The following is a 17,497-nucleotide window of genomic DNA, read 5'->3' as shown; positions in this document are numbered from 1 at the left end:
AGCCTGGAAAGACCCTTTAGGATTTAACTGGAATGTAGCTGGGTAGATAAAAAGAAAAGGAGGACTTGTGGCACCTTAGAGACTAACCAATTTATTTGAGCATAAGCTTTTGTGAGCTACCGCTCACTTCATAGGGTAGATAAAGTAAGTTGGAGATCAGATATCATACTTATCAGATGTCATTTAATATTTTTAGCCATTAATCGGTGCTATTTTTCAGTTTTGTTAAACACCAATTAGTTGCCTAGATATTCCTTGTGGATTCAATGTTCTCTTCTCCCTCTAACAGGGCTTGCAGCTAAACCACTGCTCCCCCCACAACAAATTCTCTGTTATAACACTCTTGCTGATGTAGTGTAAAGCAGCAGTAGTTTTTCTTCCAACTACTAGTGGTCATATTTGTTTTACAGCTTCAGCTCTTTCTAGCATTCCAAATGTTTAGCTCCCAGGGTTCATATGACTTACTATTCTGCTGTGGGGAGGCAGGAGTTGATGGAGTGGGCTTACATTTTCTGCTGCTTACGGAGTGAATTTCACAGACGCTAAATGAATCCTATACTTCAAATTCACTTTTTTTTTTTTGGTAATGCTTATGAGATTTACAATCCTGAAGAATGAAGCCAGGTATAGAATGGAGTGCAGCAGTGCAAGCTTCCCTACCTGGCCCAGGAAATGAACTTTGGTTTTAAAAATCTTTCTATTAGCTCAAACCGTTGCTTCTCCTTTGAGACTAGGGGGGCAACCAATGCCAGCTGTGGTGGTTTGTGTGTTGTAAACACCTGTCCAGTAGAGACTGGGCTGAGACCACCAGTTCATTTCACATGGGTGAAAAAACACTAGATGATAACTCTAGGTAAGTGGTAAACTGTACTGAGCATGGACCAGTAGCCTGGAGATGAAAGGCTCTATAGGGAATACCCATCCCTTGAGTCATCCTGCTTTCTATATCTCAAACACAGTGAAAACTGTTTGAAGTGACCATGCAAGGGAATGACAAAAATCAGCTGATAACGTGAGGTGGCTCAGTATGTTTTAAGACAGGAGTTTGCCTAGTAAGCATGGCTTCTTGCACCAGTTTTACAGCACTTACTAAATTTCAAAAAGGGATCTCTGACCAGCCATTGATGTTGTTGTTGTTGTGCATGCAGGAACTGGCTCCTTAAGGTAGCAGTCAGACTTATCCATGACATACCTCCTTTTTTACCGCATTTTCCTTTGAGTCATATGTTTCATATTTCATTTGTTTCATTTTAAAAATCTGGATTCACTATGTTTCTGTTTAGACACATTTTCCCACCAAATATGTGCTCCACTCTAAAGAGAGCCCCCTGGCTCTGCCAAAGTCTTTTTGAAACCCCTTCTCGAAGGAAGGAAAGAAGCTAATTAATCTTACGATTCAGAGTAGGCTTAAAACAGGCAAGGAGGAAAAAGTGTCTACCTGGAAAGTGCGTCTCTTTATGACCGGGGGTGGAGCCAGCCGCACTGAATTGAGGAGAGGCAACAGCTGAAGAAGAAGACCGAACCCGAAGGTCACAGGGCAAAGGTCACAAGGCAAAGGAGTCAGTAGGACATCAAGAGAGAGCAGCCAATGAAGAAAATGAAAAGATAGGAAAAAAGAAAGACTGTAATGAGAATAAACCACAGTTGAGAGATAGTTGTGAATGGCACAGGGAGGGATACTTGTCATCGGGTACCGCTTGGCAAACCTCTGAGCTCTTCTGTATTGTACTTTAAACACAGGAAGGAATACCTTTGTGCTAGGTCTTGGAAGGCCCTGGTTTTCCTTGAAGGGACTATAATTTTGCTACCCCTTGGTCTCTCACACCCAACCATTCTATCAGTTCTTTCTTGCTTTCTCTCTCGGCTCAGAAAGGAAACTTACCAAGAGATTTCTTGTGCCAGCTTCTGCTGGATTCCTCAGATAAACTTTATTGCAACAAAACATAAATATTCTTCTCCCCAGGTCCCCAAAGTTCGCTGGCGACGGTGCTGTTTCTCTCAATTTGTCCTTGTTAGATCTGGGGCACTTATTAAGACAGCATTTTGTTCTATGTTTTTAAAGCTCCTCTTGTCACCTGCGCTCTTTGGCAATTGTGGCTCCATATTTCTGTGCCCCTCATTGCAAGAAATATATTTTTTCTCTGGACATCATCTTGTTACTAGATAAATCTGCAATGAATTCTTTACAAATTACGAAGACGTGACTATACAGTTACCCTCGCTACAGTTCACAGTTATCCCTTTTTCTCCCTTACCCAAAGATTGTCCTCCATGTTCCTTTAAAAGCCCTAATAATCTTGCCATTTTCCTCCTCATTAGACCTGCTCCTTCAAGCTATTGTGGGATTCCACCATTTAACTGGCTGGAGGGGTCAATGCACAACAGTGAAGGAGTCCCTCCCAAGCAGAGACAAAGTTCATCACCTATTCATCAACCTCCCATTTCCTGTCAGGGACAGCAGTGAGAGAATGAGACCAGTTCGTGAACTTATACCCTTTTAGAGCAAAGCAGAGTTCTATTAGGGGCCATCTCACTTGTTCAAGATCCTTCATTTTCTTTTGCTTCACAAAGACCCTCAGTATCATCAGGACCCAACTTGCAAGTGAATTGAGATGTCCCCTGATTACCAGAGGATGAACTTCTGCCTCACAATACGCTGAGCCTGCACTTTGTATCTCCTTGTTTAACAGTAACAATGGCTTGTGATCCGTTTTGGACAGGAATCCTCTCTACATCACAAAGCTGATCCTCACAAATCAAAACCATGTGCTAAAGCTCAGGGTCTTCTGTTCAGCTTTCTGCTGTATCTAATTTCCACTTCCAAACATGCTCCTGTCTGCCTGTGCACTCAGGAAGCTGCTTTGATCCACAGAACACTGGTGTTGACAGCACCGATTCAAACACCAGGAATGCTCATATTAGGCCTGATTCTCTTTCTCATTTACCTCAGTTTCACACTAGTCCTAACTCCATTGAAGTCACTCTTGATTTACAGCAGTGTAAGTGAGGGGAGCAGCAAGTCCTCCATGTGTGCACACACAGTGCTCCTCTCTGTGGGTTTCCCCTGTGTGAGTTGTGAACTCGAAGCTGAGAGGTGTTGCCCGCAGGTCTCCCATGACAGTGATGATGTGCATCTAAGCAGCACGCTCTGCTCCCCCTAAACATGGGTGTTTGTGTTTTACTGAAAGCTCAGACCCAGTCTTGTTGCAAAGTGAAATGTCATCACAATATTGCAGCCTTACAGTCCTGCCCACTGGGCAGTTTATATAAACAGTAAATACATACTTGAGGTAAACTAGTGGAGAGAACCTCTGACTCAGAGGACCACAATTAAAAGCAGATTTACAGACCACATTAGGGTGCACTGAAACTCAGAAGAATAAAACATGATAATTTCAGCTTTTGAGGTGAAGCTATATGATCAGCTGAGCCTTTGAAAACTTGCAGTACCCATGCAGTCAGCATATGTGGCATCTGGGAGGGAGTAAGCAGCCATGTTTTCAGTGCCAGGGCTCTGGAGACCAGTCAATCTCTCAGTGGCAGTCTGCACTGATGGCCTCCAGGTTTCTATCATTTTTAATGTTCTCCTGTCCCCTAATCTAACACAAGAAATCATAAGATATCAAGAAGTACAAAATGGCCCTAGAAAATCAGCCAGGCCACTTTTGATAGGAGCAGGTTCTCCTCTGCCAAAAAGCAAGCCTTTGTGAAGAGTGGGGCAAAGAACAGAGAAAGGAAGGGCTGGAGTGGGGCAGGTGGGATTTGACCAGAGCTCTCATGGTACTAATTAGGGTGTTCAGTGCCATGTGTGCATTGTGTGGAATATGGTCAACACCACTCATCATAATGCAGTATCACAATGGCTGGAAAATACAGAGATATTCTAGAATTTTCTTCAGCTTGGTTTGATGAATGCACATTTCCTTTTGGGTATTAGCAGGACAATGTCAGGGAGCAAGGTAATATAAGAGACCAGCCTGGTGGTTCAGTGGAGCATTCTGGCTTGGTTGCCCATGTAGTGGGGGCTGGGAAAACTGTTATCTTTCAGGTGGGCAAAGGGTCCATTCAGCATCTCCTTGTAGTAACTTGGGTGAATGATCTGGGAGTCACCAAGATGGAATTTGTGTGTGTGTGTGGGGGGGGGGGAACCCTGTTGTATCTTGTGTAACTCTATTGACTCGAAGAAGTAGTGGTTGAAATGTGCTGGCTGGTAGGAAGGGAGTGGGAGGGGCTATTCAAAATGGGTAAGGACAAAAACGGCATAGAAACTCAGGAGATTATTTAGTTTCCCTTCTTCAAAACTGAGCATAGGTGAGAAGGGACCTGGCTATGAACTCAAGTACATAAAGAGCAAGCATATGAGGTGTAGGTAAGAAATGTTTTTCAAGCCTCTTTCTTCTGTCCCCAGAATTGCATCCCCAAAGTCCTAATGGCAAGTTCTTTTCAACGCAGAGCATGCAATATTGGATCCACATCCTTGTTTCTTTTGCATCAGAACTGGGTCCAGTTAGACCATTACCCACAAACCTTTAGTGTAAGGATCTGATTAGAGCGCAGGGCTGCGAGTGTTGTACTTAGGTATTCCTAGGGGATAGTGAAGACACAGTGACACAGAACTGGGTCAGTTAGATACACCACATCATCAAGAGAAAAAAGAACTTTACTGGCCTGACTATTCTGAGACCAGGTTCCATTCCCAGCCCTACACTGGCCATTGTGATTTTGTAACATGCTCTGATGACCCAGTCTGTCTTTAAGGATTATACCATGTAACCTCCTAGTATGGTCTCTTTACCCATGGGAACGTATGTCCTGTTTGGTCATGGGTTACACAATAGACTGATGATTTAAAAAATGGGCCAAGGCAGGTTAAGAGGGAGCCCTGACTTTAAATTTCCTCTCTTTAAAAAAAAACAAAACAAAAACAAAAACCTGTCTCTGTTGTTATCATATTTCTAATTCATTGTCCTGCCCATGGCATTTGATGATGGTAACTGCTGCTTGTTTGAACCAGACAAACTCTAACTTATCTAAAAAAGTGCATAAAACTATCTAAAAGGGACTTTTCTTCATGTGCACTCCCCTTTTTTTCCTTATAACAAGGAAGAGAGGGATATCTGTGCATAGGCTGGTGCACATCTACTATTCCCTTCCCCCTAGAGCCCTCTGGCTCACAGGTATATTCAACACAGGAAACTGATCTGAGGGCAGTTGTCACACACATGTCAGAAGCTCTGACTCAGACAGGTTAAGCACCTCCATACCACTTTTTAAAAGATTGGATTTGGTGCTCCTCTAGTCCTGGATAGAGCCAAGGGGGGCACAGACAGGGTTCCCTTGCCTAGCTTCGCCAGTCTGCATCATAATTCTAAGCTGTACACCTCCTGTGTTACAGTCCTGGGTCTTTTTAAATGGAGACTGCCAACTATTGATGGGGTAGAGGTGGTATTTAAGTGTGGACCAACATCCAGCAATGACTATGAAGTGAGACCACTTGTGACCTCAGTCAGGTATAAACTGAGGTTATTCCTCTTAATTTGTAATCAATTTCTCCGTTCCTAATTCTATTAGGACCCTGCCCCCGCTTTTCACCTTGAACAATGTGGACAGTCTGGAGCCAAGGGCTGTAATGGAACCCAGGACACTGCTTAAGTGAACATTGTTGTTAGCTTTTTTTTTTAACATAACGATCTAGTGAGATGGCTTGTCTAAATAAACACAGCTGACCTTCTATTATTGTATCAGGGCCGGAACACACGACCACCCTCCTCCCCCCAACACACAGATGCACTGACAGGTTTTCTATCTACATGTAGTCTTTATACCAGAGTCTTGGACCACCCCTAGCCCCACTTCTCTCTGGGCCCGGGGCCAGCACCCGATCTAATTGTCCAGAGACTTTTGAAAAAATAAATAGAAAGCTTTTAAGCCTGTGCACAGTGGTTACAAGTTTCAATCCTCTCATATGATGTCCTTCCAGTGCATTTCCAATGGCTTTTCAGAGCTAGAGTTGTTTTTAGTTTTGTTTATGCCTGGTTAAATTCTATCCCTATAATCCCCTAAACCCCATGATATACGCCCGTCTCTCTTGAAAGGGGTACATGCCGGACAGGGCAGGATGGGGAAGCAAGTGGGGCTACTTCCTGGGCTTAATAAGATTATTACCAAAATAAATAAGTGTCCCTCCCCTTTTCCAACCAGTGATGTGCAAAAAGCCAGGCGACATCTACAAGATTACAGGGAATTCACTGGGAACTGTGACAGAACTGGATGTCTAACGCTAAATGTAGACCATAGGCATTATTTACTGGGTAAAGAATTTCTACCCCTCCTCCCTCAAAAAACTTCCCACCCCTCAGTGAATACATGGACTTTAATCATTCTAACTATAAATACATAGGCTTTCCAGGCACACTGCCAGTTTTACCCATTGCCTTTCACTGATTTGCTCCTGAAGTCTACATTTCTGCAGCCCTTTATGGGCCAGATTGTGCCCTCTGGATCTGCACTGGGAGGGGGCCACCCATGGAAGTTTCACCCAACTTTAGCTCAGCCAACTCTGCAGCACCATCCTTCTCTTCAGGCTCTATAGAAGGCTCTCCACATGGTCCAGGGCCTTTGCTGGAAGAGGAGAGGGTAGAGAGCAGAGGGGCTGGGAAGGGAGAAGTGTCCAAGACAGTACAGAATCAGGGCAGGAGATGCCCATTGTGCCCTGACTGGGCCTTATGCGAACTAGGTGAAAAAGGTAACAGAGCCCCTAGCTGTATAGCCTTTTCCCTGAGTCCCCCCAGATGTCCTAGCCATGCTGCCAGTGAGGGCACTCACTAGAGTCCAGAGCTGGTATGGAGGCACAAAACCTCTGAATGATCCCGGATTCCTACAGATCCCTAGTGATCCACCAGGTTTAGGGGTGCAGCCCACATCCTTTTCCTCATGAGGCAAAGTTCACCTCCTGACAGGATGATGTTGTGGGGTTCTCCATGAGGGGATGGTATGAGGGGATGGTATGGGTATATATCTGGAGGTCTGTCCTAGTTTAAAGGAATGAAATAACATTGTAAATCCCTCCTTGAAAATTCTATGTAGTGCCTTCCAACAACACATATCAGTCAGTAAAATGGCACTTGTGGGACACATATGACGGACCTCATTAATGAAATATCCTACATTCCCATATAAAAGCCATTCAAACAGACTAGGATTAATGTGCAGGAAGCCATGGGACAGTTAATAACAAATACTGCTTACCCTGTGTGGGTAGTCTCCACACTGGCCCTGTGAAAGGAGGGGATTAAAAGAAAATAGTTTAAACTGTGAATGCAGTGAACTAAAGTAGGCATATGGAGTCAGAGCCACAGCAGGTAAAAATCAGCATAGCCAGCGATGCCAATTTATACCAGCTGAGCATCCAGCGTATTATCCACTACCCCTTTTCTCCCCGGTGTCATCATTTTTCTTTTGGCCAGAGATCCACAGAAAGCAATGGACACTCACTCACTCACTCACTGTCACGCTCTCTCTCTCCCTCATTTTGAAATGTACACAAACTACCATTTTATAGGATTTCACAGCATATAACCCATCAGATTTTCATTGTAGCTGCTGGGTCTTCACAGTTGGGATAAGATTTTTAAAAAACAGGATCCTAAATTCATATTTAGGCACCTAAATAAATGGTAATTTTCAAAACTCTTGAGCCAACATCACTCAGCACTTTTGAAAATCAGACCTCTTATTTAGAGGCCTACGTATGGATTTAGGAGACATGCTTTTGGCTTCTAGTTTTGGAAACACTGTCTTTTATTATTAGTGTCAGGGTCTTTTTCTTAAAACAATTTAGGTAAAAATAAACAAAACCTCATCAAAGCACCTAGGTCTCATGTTGCTCCTTATCCATTGCTGCTTCTGACTCTCCCTCATGCTTTAAAATGTATCTGTTCTGATTACAATGTGACCATGTGGAAAACATTTTAGCCTCAGTTAAAATTATGAGTATGGTCAAAAAAGGCACTTTGGTATAGCTCACATTGGCTTCCTATCTCTATTCTGAGTCAGAGCTGCAGAATTTAGTGAAGAAAATAATTTTTTACCCTAAACTCTTTAGCTATAGAAGAGCAGGCTGTATTCCATTCAGCCTCAGGCATTATCAACAGCATTTCCAGAGGAGTTTCTCAGTCCATAATCTTTGGCATTGGTCATGACAGGAGTTGATGTATGAAGCAGGGGGAACACAGCTTGATTTTCAGATGTCCACAGGATGAGCCCACAACTAGAAAAATCTTGTCTGTTTTGTGAACTGACCTAATTTGCTCTGAAAGCCGTAGCTGAAGGCTATGGAGCACCAAGATGAATCACTCAATCATTTTCCTGCTTTTTAAATGTCATTATAAACCCAGCTCCCATTAAAATTACCTTTTCTCCTTTTTGTCCTGGAGGTCCCTGTGAAAGGAAAACAATTAAAAAATTAATTAAAGAGCACTGTGCCTATTAGGGGAAAAGTGCCAAAAGAAGGTAGATTTACAAGAAGGTGATAAGTACAGCACTTACCGGCTGTCCCTTGGGACCAGCAACACCCTTTAAAAAATACATTGTTGTGAGTTATATATATATTCTTATATAGTCAATGACAGGAATATTAAACATCTCAACATGTGGCATGTACTCAGATGGAAATGTGGCTTTTTAAAAAGTCTTTAGCCAAAATGTTCTATGGTAGATCTCAGTTCCCTTTGCAGCGTTTCTTACACTAGAGGAGCGAAGATGCACAAGTCCTGCAGCTTTACTGAATGGGGATGCCAACAGGAGAGTGAAAAATTAAGTAGTTATATGACAGCTGCCCTGTTGGCTGACACACTGGGGACTGAAGCAGGGACCTCTGGAACCAAAAGCATGAGTTGATACTGGAGCAACTTATATTCTCTGTGGATCAGCACAGAGAGGCACCAGTAATACAGACGCACCAGAGGGTTACATATTTCATCTGAGCAAATGATGCTCATCCTGAGCATCTGAGACTCCCCAGATGAGTCCCCACTTATCTGATGGCTGCCATCTTGGCTGACACACCAGGGATTGAACCAGGGGCCTCAGAACTAAAAGCATGAGCTGCTAAAATTCTCTAAGGAGGGGTTGTAACAATATCCTCTGTGGCATGGCACGGCATGGCACAGCACTGGAGGGGGCCTCTAACACACGCTCACCAGCGGGTTCAGCTTCACCTATAGTTTTTCTTTTTTAAGGCCTAATTCTATCTATGTGTTGGGCACCCTCTGTTCATTTCCATAGGAACTGAGGTTGGTTAGTGTCTCTCTGCAGTTGCTCGGCACCTTGCAGCTTCACTCCTGAATAAATTAAAAGCCAAAGTCTGTGCTTGAATTCCCTCATAAAATTTTCATTTGCTTAATTGAGAATCATATGTGTGCCCTCAAAGGGCAGCATTTAGCCCTACAGAAAGATGGGCTCTAACTACAGAAGCCAATGGGAGCATCCTGTGTAAGTCAGGCCCATTTTAACTCTCTGTTTCCTCAATTTGATGTTTAGGAATACTCAGGAAGCATCCCGCATGACTGGATATTGATTCTAATGGATTAAATTAAATACAAAATATTTAGCACCTTAAGCAGGCAGCTTCTGTCTGGTGCAAACAATGATATGCCCTGTGCATGCGGTATATTAATGAAAGCTACTTGAACAGTAAGGGGACAGAGAAAGACAATTCATTTGCAAAGTAGTGTTAAATCAGTAATTGCTGGCCTTCACGTCAGGTCAAGCAGGAGCTTGGTGGGGCTCTGGCTTGTACTATTTTGACAGGTTCTAGGGAGAAAAGTAAGGGAGAGATATAAGATTTTACTTTAGCTTTAAGTGGAGAGTAAGAGAGAACACCTACATTGCTTTAGTTCTCGGTCTTGCATATCAACACATGGACTGCGACTTACTGAAACTAGTGACTTTGCTGGAATAAGCACACGCAGGCAGAATAGCAGTAGAGTTAACAAAATGGATATTTTTTGGAAGAACAAAAACAGTAAAAACTGAGTAACCCAAAGTGTGTCCAGTTACCTATATGTAGCTGATATGACTGCTGGCTGTAGGGATATTACTAATTGCCGGCTTTCCAAATTACTCATTTGAATAACCTTGTGAATAGTGAACTCCCTGAACCATGTGAAACCTCTGAAAATTAGAGCTGGCCAAAAATTTCAAAATTTGAAATTTTGATAAAATGAAGGAAATTAACACAGCTACACGTTAGTTTTAAACATCTATATCATTGTGATTTCACAACCAAAGTTCTTCAGATATCTCAAAGTCACAAGGCCTTGTTTAGGACACCATAAAGTACATGCCAAGTTGGTAGCATTACAATGAAGCCATTTTGGATTTATCAAGAAAAATCATCTTAACAGGTGACAAATGTCCTTTTTGTTGTTCAGAAAACCCAAAATCTGCTAAATGGGTTTTTATGAAACTTTCCATAAACGAAAAGAAAAGGAGTACTTGTGGCACCTTAGAGACTAACAAATTTATCTGAGCATAAGTTTTTGTGAGCTACAGCTCACGAAAGCTTATGCTCAAATAAATTTGTTAGTCTCTAAGGTGCCACAAGTACTCCTTTTCTTTTTGCAAATACAGACTAACATGGCTGCTACTCTGAAACCTTTCCATAAACATTCACTTCTGAGATGAGTCCAACCATAAAACATTTCAGTTCCCAAAGTATTTTTAAAGAACATACTTAGTAACCGAACTTAAGGTTTAATAATGGAAATGACATTCCCATGCATAACTATAGAGGTGCTATTGTGACATGATGATACAGGTACTCATCATGTAAAAAATATAGATAAACTTCCCAGCTTCTGCTATCATTTTAGTATATTAGCTAGAAAGTTAGTATGTTTAGCAGGAATTTGGGGGGTTAGTATGCAGAGGTTAGCTCATTTCATTTGACTCAAACTCTACTTAATGCCCCTGAGGAGAACCAATACAACCCAAACCAACCCACTGCTCCCTGAAGATATACATGTAATTTTTACCATCTCCCCCTTCTGTCCAGGATGGCCCTGAAAAGGAAAAAGAGTGTGTTATCATGATAGAATCAGGCCTAAGCACCGCATTTACACATCCCCTTGCTGTGGCTGGTCATTTCATTTTGCTTATTCTTGGTACCAAGGAAGACATAATGTTGTGTCCATGTAGTCTGGCAACAAGTGGATCATCACTCCTGATCATTCTGGAGCAAAGCACAGAAAATAAAGCTTTGCTGATGAATAGCATGGACATGTGGTGAGGTATTTAGACCCTCCTTAGAGGTCGGCAGGAAGGGGTTAATGCTCTCCTTTGGACTAGAGGAAAGAGCACAGCTGTCTGCCCGGAGTGTAGTGATGTGCAGGGTAGCAGTGCTCTGATTGATTAATTACCCCATCAGAGTATAAGAGGGATGGTTCTGGTAGTGAGGTAGGATCCTTAGTATGCAGTCTGCTGCTAGGAGGAGCACTGGGTGGAGGAATGTGGTTTCTCTTTCTTTCTGTAACTTGGTTGCAGTGAGCTACAATTTAGACTTTTCTTTTGGACTTGCCTGAAACAACTCATGCCTTGTTTCTTGACTCTGGCTGGGAGAAACTCTGCAGTATCTATTTCCCTTTTAAAGGGGCAAGACATTATTTACATTGTTTGTTTGTTTTACAACAAAGTCCACCACAAAAGGGGTTTGAGTGCCACAAAGGCCTTCAGAATCCTTTGCTGTGCTGGCTGACCTATTGCAATGTGGGAGAGGAATAAACCATAATGTTCAATTAATAGTTAGTCTAGGCTGCAGCGAGATGATATCTGAAGCTTAGGAAACTCATTCTATTTGTCTCTGTCTCTAGCTGTCACTGCTGGAGGTGGGAACTCAATTGCTCAGTTAGGTTTAAAGGGAAGCTTCGGGATAAGTGCTAGTTCATAGATGAAGCAACAGGGTAACCAGAAGAGCAACATCAGTAGGGCACCTTCCAGGATTTACTGATGCTCTGAAGACTTTCCAGGGGGATTTGGTGATGGTGTTCTCCTGCCCATAATCTTTCATATGCATAAGGGCATGCACACACTTTGCAAAATAATTTTATAGAAATTAACCTATGAACAGCCTGGCTCAGAGGATAGGGGAAAATATTAGACAAAGGGACAGGGACAGGGACAGGGAGAGAGAAGCTGTGAAGGAATGTTTCACTTACAGGTTTGCCATCCAAACCAATTGGGCCCTGAAAGAAAAAAGAGAGAGCTGATTGGAAACTAGTTCATTGGTGGTTTATGCATTTGCCCCACAAATCTGGGTGGCGACTCAGTAGGATACAGATGGATCACACAGGATGTAGCAGAAAGAACAGTGAAGGAATGATGCGGCTGTGACTTTAACCAATGAACTCCTTTAGACTTAAGATGCAGAACACAGGAGAAAGAAAGCAAATTGACTAACCCAGTAGAGTGCTGCTATGTGAGAGATTTCTTACCCTGGTCTCTCACTGGCTGGGTGTGCTGCAGAGCCAATGTACCCATCGCTCAGTCCCATGGGGGAATTTCTTGCCTCAGTCACTAGTGGCCTCTGTCTAATTAAGGCACTATCTTGATGGGCTCTGAATGGCCCTTGAGGTTCTCCTTGGTGAAGGATGCTGGCTGTGATGCAAGGGCTCAAGTGTGGGGGGCTGTGTAGGAAAAATGTGGGGTCCTCAGGACCCTGGCAGGATTACTGAGAAGTCGTGGAGAGGGGCAGAAGTGAGGGGAAAGGAAAGGATAAAATGGGAAGATGGGAGTAATGCACTAAAACACCTTTGAAGTCTGGGCTCTGGTTTGTTTTTGTTTTTATTTTAACTTGATCTGGGCTTGTTTGCTCTCCTTATGATTGGACATCAAAGCGTGGAGAGATCTGCTTCTCCTCAGTGCCTTGCTCCTACTAAAGTGAGGGTAGTTTACAATTATTGGCCACCTTTCAGAGAGGCAAGACAGAGAGTCCAGTGTTCCGTGAGCATGGGGACTGCAGATTCCGCATTTTTTTTTTTTTTGGTCCAAGGCAATTGCCCGCAGATCTGAGTTTATACACAGCAAATCCTTGAATAGAAACTACCAAGCCCCCCGCTGAACTGAGCAGGCTGGCAGAGGGGTGTGTGTGACAAAGGCAGTTCAGTTATCAGAATAAATTAACAGAAAATACATTATGAATAGTGAGTTTGGGAACAGAATAGATGCTGTGGATGGTGCTGCACGACCAACCTGCCAGCAAGTGTGGGGCTGAAATGGGAATTTCTCCATCTTCAGAATCTGTTTTTCACGTCATTGCCCACTCAGGCTGTAGCTGTAACTGACAGTGCTGCAAAAGCAATTCCAGCCATGCTTTTACCCTCTCCCCCTACTGCTGCCTGGGCTTTCCATCTAGCAAGGTCAATATCTGAGCCACACTGCACAAGCAGGATGAATCTCAGGGGCTCTCTGTTATTACAATATCACATTTGAGTTCATTAAGGCTGGAATTTCATTTACCTGGGTGTTGTTTTCTTTATTTTGGTGGTTTTGGGGTGTTTTTTACAGCACAGTCCTGGGCTTCAACTGTGGTATTTTAACATTAAGTTTTTTTGAAAATTTAATTTCCTTTAGTGTTGTATCTTTGTTTTTTAAGGCATCATTAAAAAGAAAAGAAAATAGTAATGAAACAGAAAAAAACTTTTCAATTACATTATATTGGGTCCACGGTTTTGGATGGAAATGCTGAAAGGCACTTAGCTTTAGTGACACGAGCTGGCAATATTATACACTTGTACCTCAGATTAACAGTTCCACTTACCGGAAATCCAGGAAAACCTCTTGTTCCAGGCTGTCCCTGAGAAGAATAAAATGGAGACAGGGATGTTTAAAGAAATCTGAGAGCAGTGCAACATGTCTTCCTAAAATTGCTCTGTAGGGCCTCAGGATTTGTTATTTTCCCCAACCTGATCTCTGTGTAATATCACATTAGTTCTCAGTATAGTCACCGAGACTCAAGTGCATTTTAAGAAAGCAGGCTACTGGGGAGCCAGGGGAAGTCTCCAGTCACAGCTTTGTTTTGTTCGGAGCCAGGACAGTGTTGGAGATGGTCCAATTTGGACTCCGAGTACTTTGTCTGAAGTTTCTAAAGTAATTAAATGGGCGTTCCTAGCTCACACGCTGGCCTTCTGGAGCATTTTCCAGCTCCTAAGCTCTCTTTATGGAAATTCCTTGCATAGCCACATGCATGGCCATAAAATGAGGTGTTTAATACTGAGTGATGTGTAGTGCAATGTGCAAACACTTGCAGCTCACCAAGTCTATATCATCAAGACAAACTCTACGTTATTGCCCCACTTCATTAATTTTACCCACAAAGAAAATTTTGTAGCAGAGATTCTGCAAAATAAAAAGGGATTGTATGTAAAGTGAATGGGCGATGTAAACAAGCCCCTTCCCCTCTCTTCTTTTCCAATAGTCAGTTTCTGATTGTCAGTGCAAGAGCTGAATCAAACAAAATGCAGCAAGTATTGGCAGATGACACAATGGAGTGACAGTCAGACTGCTTGTCATAGATTCAACCACATGCAGACAATTAGAGGGTGAAAGCCTCATGGCTGCTGGTTTGCAAAACACTAAGTGCCAGAGCACAGATACCCTTAAATAAACAGGACTTGTAGGATATCTTAATCCTGATTTAGCTAGCGATGTGTGAGCCATCTTGGAAAGAATAACAACAAACTTCAGTCCGATTCTGAAATTAAGCCGTTTAAATTAAAATAGTTGGATGAAGTAAATTCTGTGCCTCCCTCGTCTTCTCTGACCCCTGAAATCCATTTTGCAATTTCAGTAGGTCTAGTTCTCTCTGCTGGGCTAACTATTCTCTTCAGACCTTGTGCTTTCTGAGACTTCCCAGTTCTGAGCTGGGTGAGATGGGGAAGGGAAATACCTCCTAGGGCACTTTTAACCTAGGGAAGTCCCTAAGCATATAAGATTTGAATGAAACAACTGCTGGGACTAAACATAGGTTATGACCAGACCTTTGATCCTCACAGTGGAGTATCAGTGAAGGTTCAGGGCTGTTTAGCAGTTGAGGCGAATGACTTGGGAGCTGGATGCATGGTCAGAATGAGAGAAAAGAAGTTGGGAGGTCAGTTGAAGGATCTGGCTGGGTTGGGAGAAAAAGGGAGTGCAGAAGCACAGGGATCAGCGGAAAAGGGAGAGTTCATGATTTTGGTGGGGCTCTTCGGAAATTGTGAGACTGAGTGCATTTTGAATTCCTCCATCACTGTAGTTAACAGTCCTGTGCAATAGCAAGGGATTAGCTCACTAGACAGTGTGCAGCATTGTGGAATTAAACCCAATAGACTATAGGAAGCAGGGAGTAGCCAGAGCACATCAATGCCCAGCCTTGCCTCTTCTCTCCTTTTGCTCCCCCTGACATATGCTGGGGACTGGGAAAAGGGCCAGATTAGAGCCCCTTTGGCAGTAGAAGGAGCCTTTACCTTGGGGTATTCCACAGAGAATATTTCCACCCCTTTACAGCCCCTTACACCTCTGGAGTGACATAATGGGGCCTTGGCACAATGTAGAGTTGGGCCCAAAATCTCTTTTGCAGAGCTCTAGAGAACTACGGCTGTAATGTCTCAAATTGCACCAAACAGTAATGTTGTTATTCAGAATGCTAGCATGACTGAATCATTCACATTGTTTTTTTTAAAGCTTTACTAAGTTGAATTTGGTCATAGTTGCCTTGCAGGATACATATAAAACCACCTGGATCCGTTGGCTTGAGACCAGAGGAGAAGATACACTATAAATTTAATGATCTGCCCAATGCTGATTTCCAAAAGGGTGAGAACTGAGAGGATCCCATTAATAAATGATTAATTTTTGGACTACTCCCATAGACAAGAAGTGCTAAGAAAAGAATCAAGGAGGAAACCCGGAAATGGTGCAATTTGGCCTCTGCTATCTTTCTTGTAAACTATAAACTGCTTCCTTTTACTCCTTGGCTAAAGTCTGATGTGTACAATAACAGGCCAAAGCAAAAGTTGACCAACTAAAGATTCCAAGAAACATTTTTTCCTTCTCTTGTTCAAATGTTGTTCATATCAAGTTCATAGTCCTGGGAATTGCCAAATCATAGGGATTGTCTGTTTCTGCCACTATTAGCACAATGCTTCTTTCTGGCCAGAATGCCTGAAGAGAAGTTAAGCGGCAGAAAACTCTGGAAGTGAAAGCTTGAACCTCCTCTTTCCTCTAAAAGAAAATCTGGAAACTATTTGTCATCCCACTTCTTTCCAAAGTGGCCCCAACCTCCAGCATTTGCTTATTTATCTTTGGCATTAGGTAATCCTTTATACTTATCACCAACTCTCCATGAAATTAAATAATCTTTTCAACAGACTTTGGGGGTGGAAGAAGTGAGTTTTGCCAGAACAGACTTGTGAAGTTCTGGGGTACAATCCAGACCAGTAAGGGGCTGTGTCTCATAGACTCATAGACTTTAAGGTCAGAAGCTGGGGGGGGGGGAAGGGTCCTCTCTGTCTGTGTGATGCTTTTGCTGGGACCAGAGCAGGAATGCAGGTCAGAACTCTTGTAAAGAGTTAGTAAGAAATCTAGTTAGATATGCGTTAGATTCTGTTTTGTTTAAATGGCTGATAAAATAAGTTGTGCTGAATGGAATGTATATTCCTGTTTTTGTGTCTTTTTGTAACTTAAGGTTTTGCCTAGAGGGATTCTCTATGTTTTTAATCTGATTACCCTGTAAGATATTTACCATCCTGATTTTACAGAGGTGATTCTTCTACTTTTTCTTTAATTAAAATTCTTCTTTTAAGAACCTGATTGCTTTTTCATTGTTCTTAAGATCCAAGGGTTTGGGTCTGTGTTCACCTGTACAAATTGGTGAGGATTTTTATCAAGCCTTCCCCAGGAAAGGGGGTGTAGGACTTGGGAGGATTTTGGAGGGAAAGACGTTTCCAAGTGGGCTCTTTCCCTGTTCTTTGTGTAACACTTTGGTGGCGGCAGCTTTTAACTTAAGCTGGAAAGAATAAGCTTAGGGGGTCTTTCGTGCAGGTCCCCACATCTGTACCCTAGAGTTCAGAGTGGGGAAGGAACCTTGACAACCCCTAACTTCTGAGTTACTGAAGTCCTGAAATCATGATTTAAAGACTTCAAGTGACACCATTTACCGTTCATTTACACTAGTTTAAACCTGCAAGTGAACTATGCCCCATGCTACAGAAGAAGGCGAAAAACCTCCAGCATCTCTGCCAATCTGACCCAGGGGAAAATTCCTTCCCAACCGCAAATATGCCAATCAGACCCTGAGCATGTGGGTAAGACCCACCAAGCAGATATCTGGGAAAGAATTCTCTGTAGTAACTCAGAGCCCTCCCCATTTAGTGTCCAGTCTCTGGCCATTGGGGATTTTTGTTAATGCCAGTTGCCGATGGGCTCCATGCCATTGTAGGCAGTCCCATCAGACCAGCTCCTC

The 17,497-nt window shown here is 42.8% G+C and overlaps 1 protein-coding gene across 3 annotated transcripts in view; it reads right to left on the bottom strand.

Annotated features, from left to right (window-relative positions):
* Positions 1–17,497, bottom strand: part of COL13A1 (collagen type XIII alpha 1 chain) — a 98,962-nt gene that overhangs the window by 62,450 nt on the left and 19,015 nt on the right. For all 3 annotated transcript variants that reach the window (XM_084635592.1, XM_084635593.1, XM_084635594.1), the window contains exons 5-11: positions 13,817–13,852; positions 12,216–12,242; positions 11,037–11,063; positions 8,548–8,574; positions 8,413–8,439; positions 7,249–7,275; positions 1,439–1,504 (exon numbers count right to left, since the gene is read on the bottom strand). In XM_084635592.1, the coding sequence (XP_084491718.1) occupies positions 1,439–1,504; positions 7,249–7,275; positions 8,413–8,439; positions 8,548–8,574; positions 11,037–11,063; positions 12,216–12,242; positions 13,817–13,852 (237 nt within the window). The remainder of the gene's footprint in view (positions 1–1,438; positions 1,505–7,248; positions 7,276–8,412; positions 8,440–8,547; positions 8,575–11,036; positions 11,064–12,215; positions 12,243–13,816; positions 13,853–17,497) is intronic.

Source organism: Lepidochelys olivacea (assembly GCF_965140295.1).
Source record: "Lepidochelys olivacea isolate rLepOli2 genome assembly, chromosome: 7".
In the NCBI taxonomy this organism is placed as follows: domain Eukaryota; kingdom Metazoa; phylum Chordata; order Testudines; family Cheloniidae; genus Lepidochelys; species Lepidochelys olivacea.
Note: the sequence above shows the minus strand (reverse complement) of the source record. Positions and strands in the feature narration are given on the sequence as shown.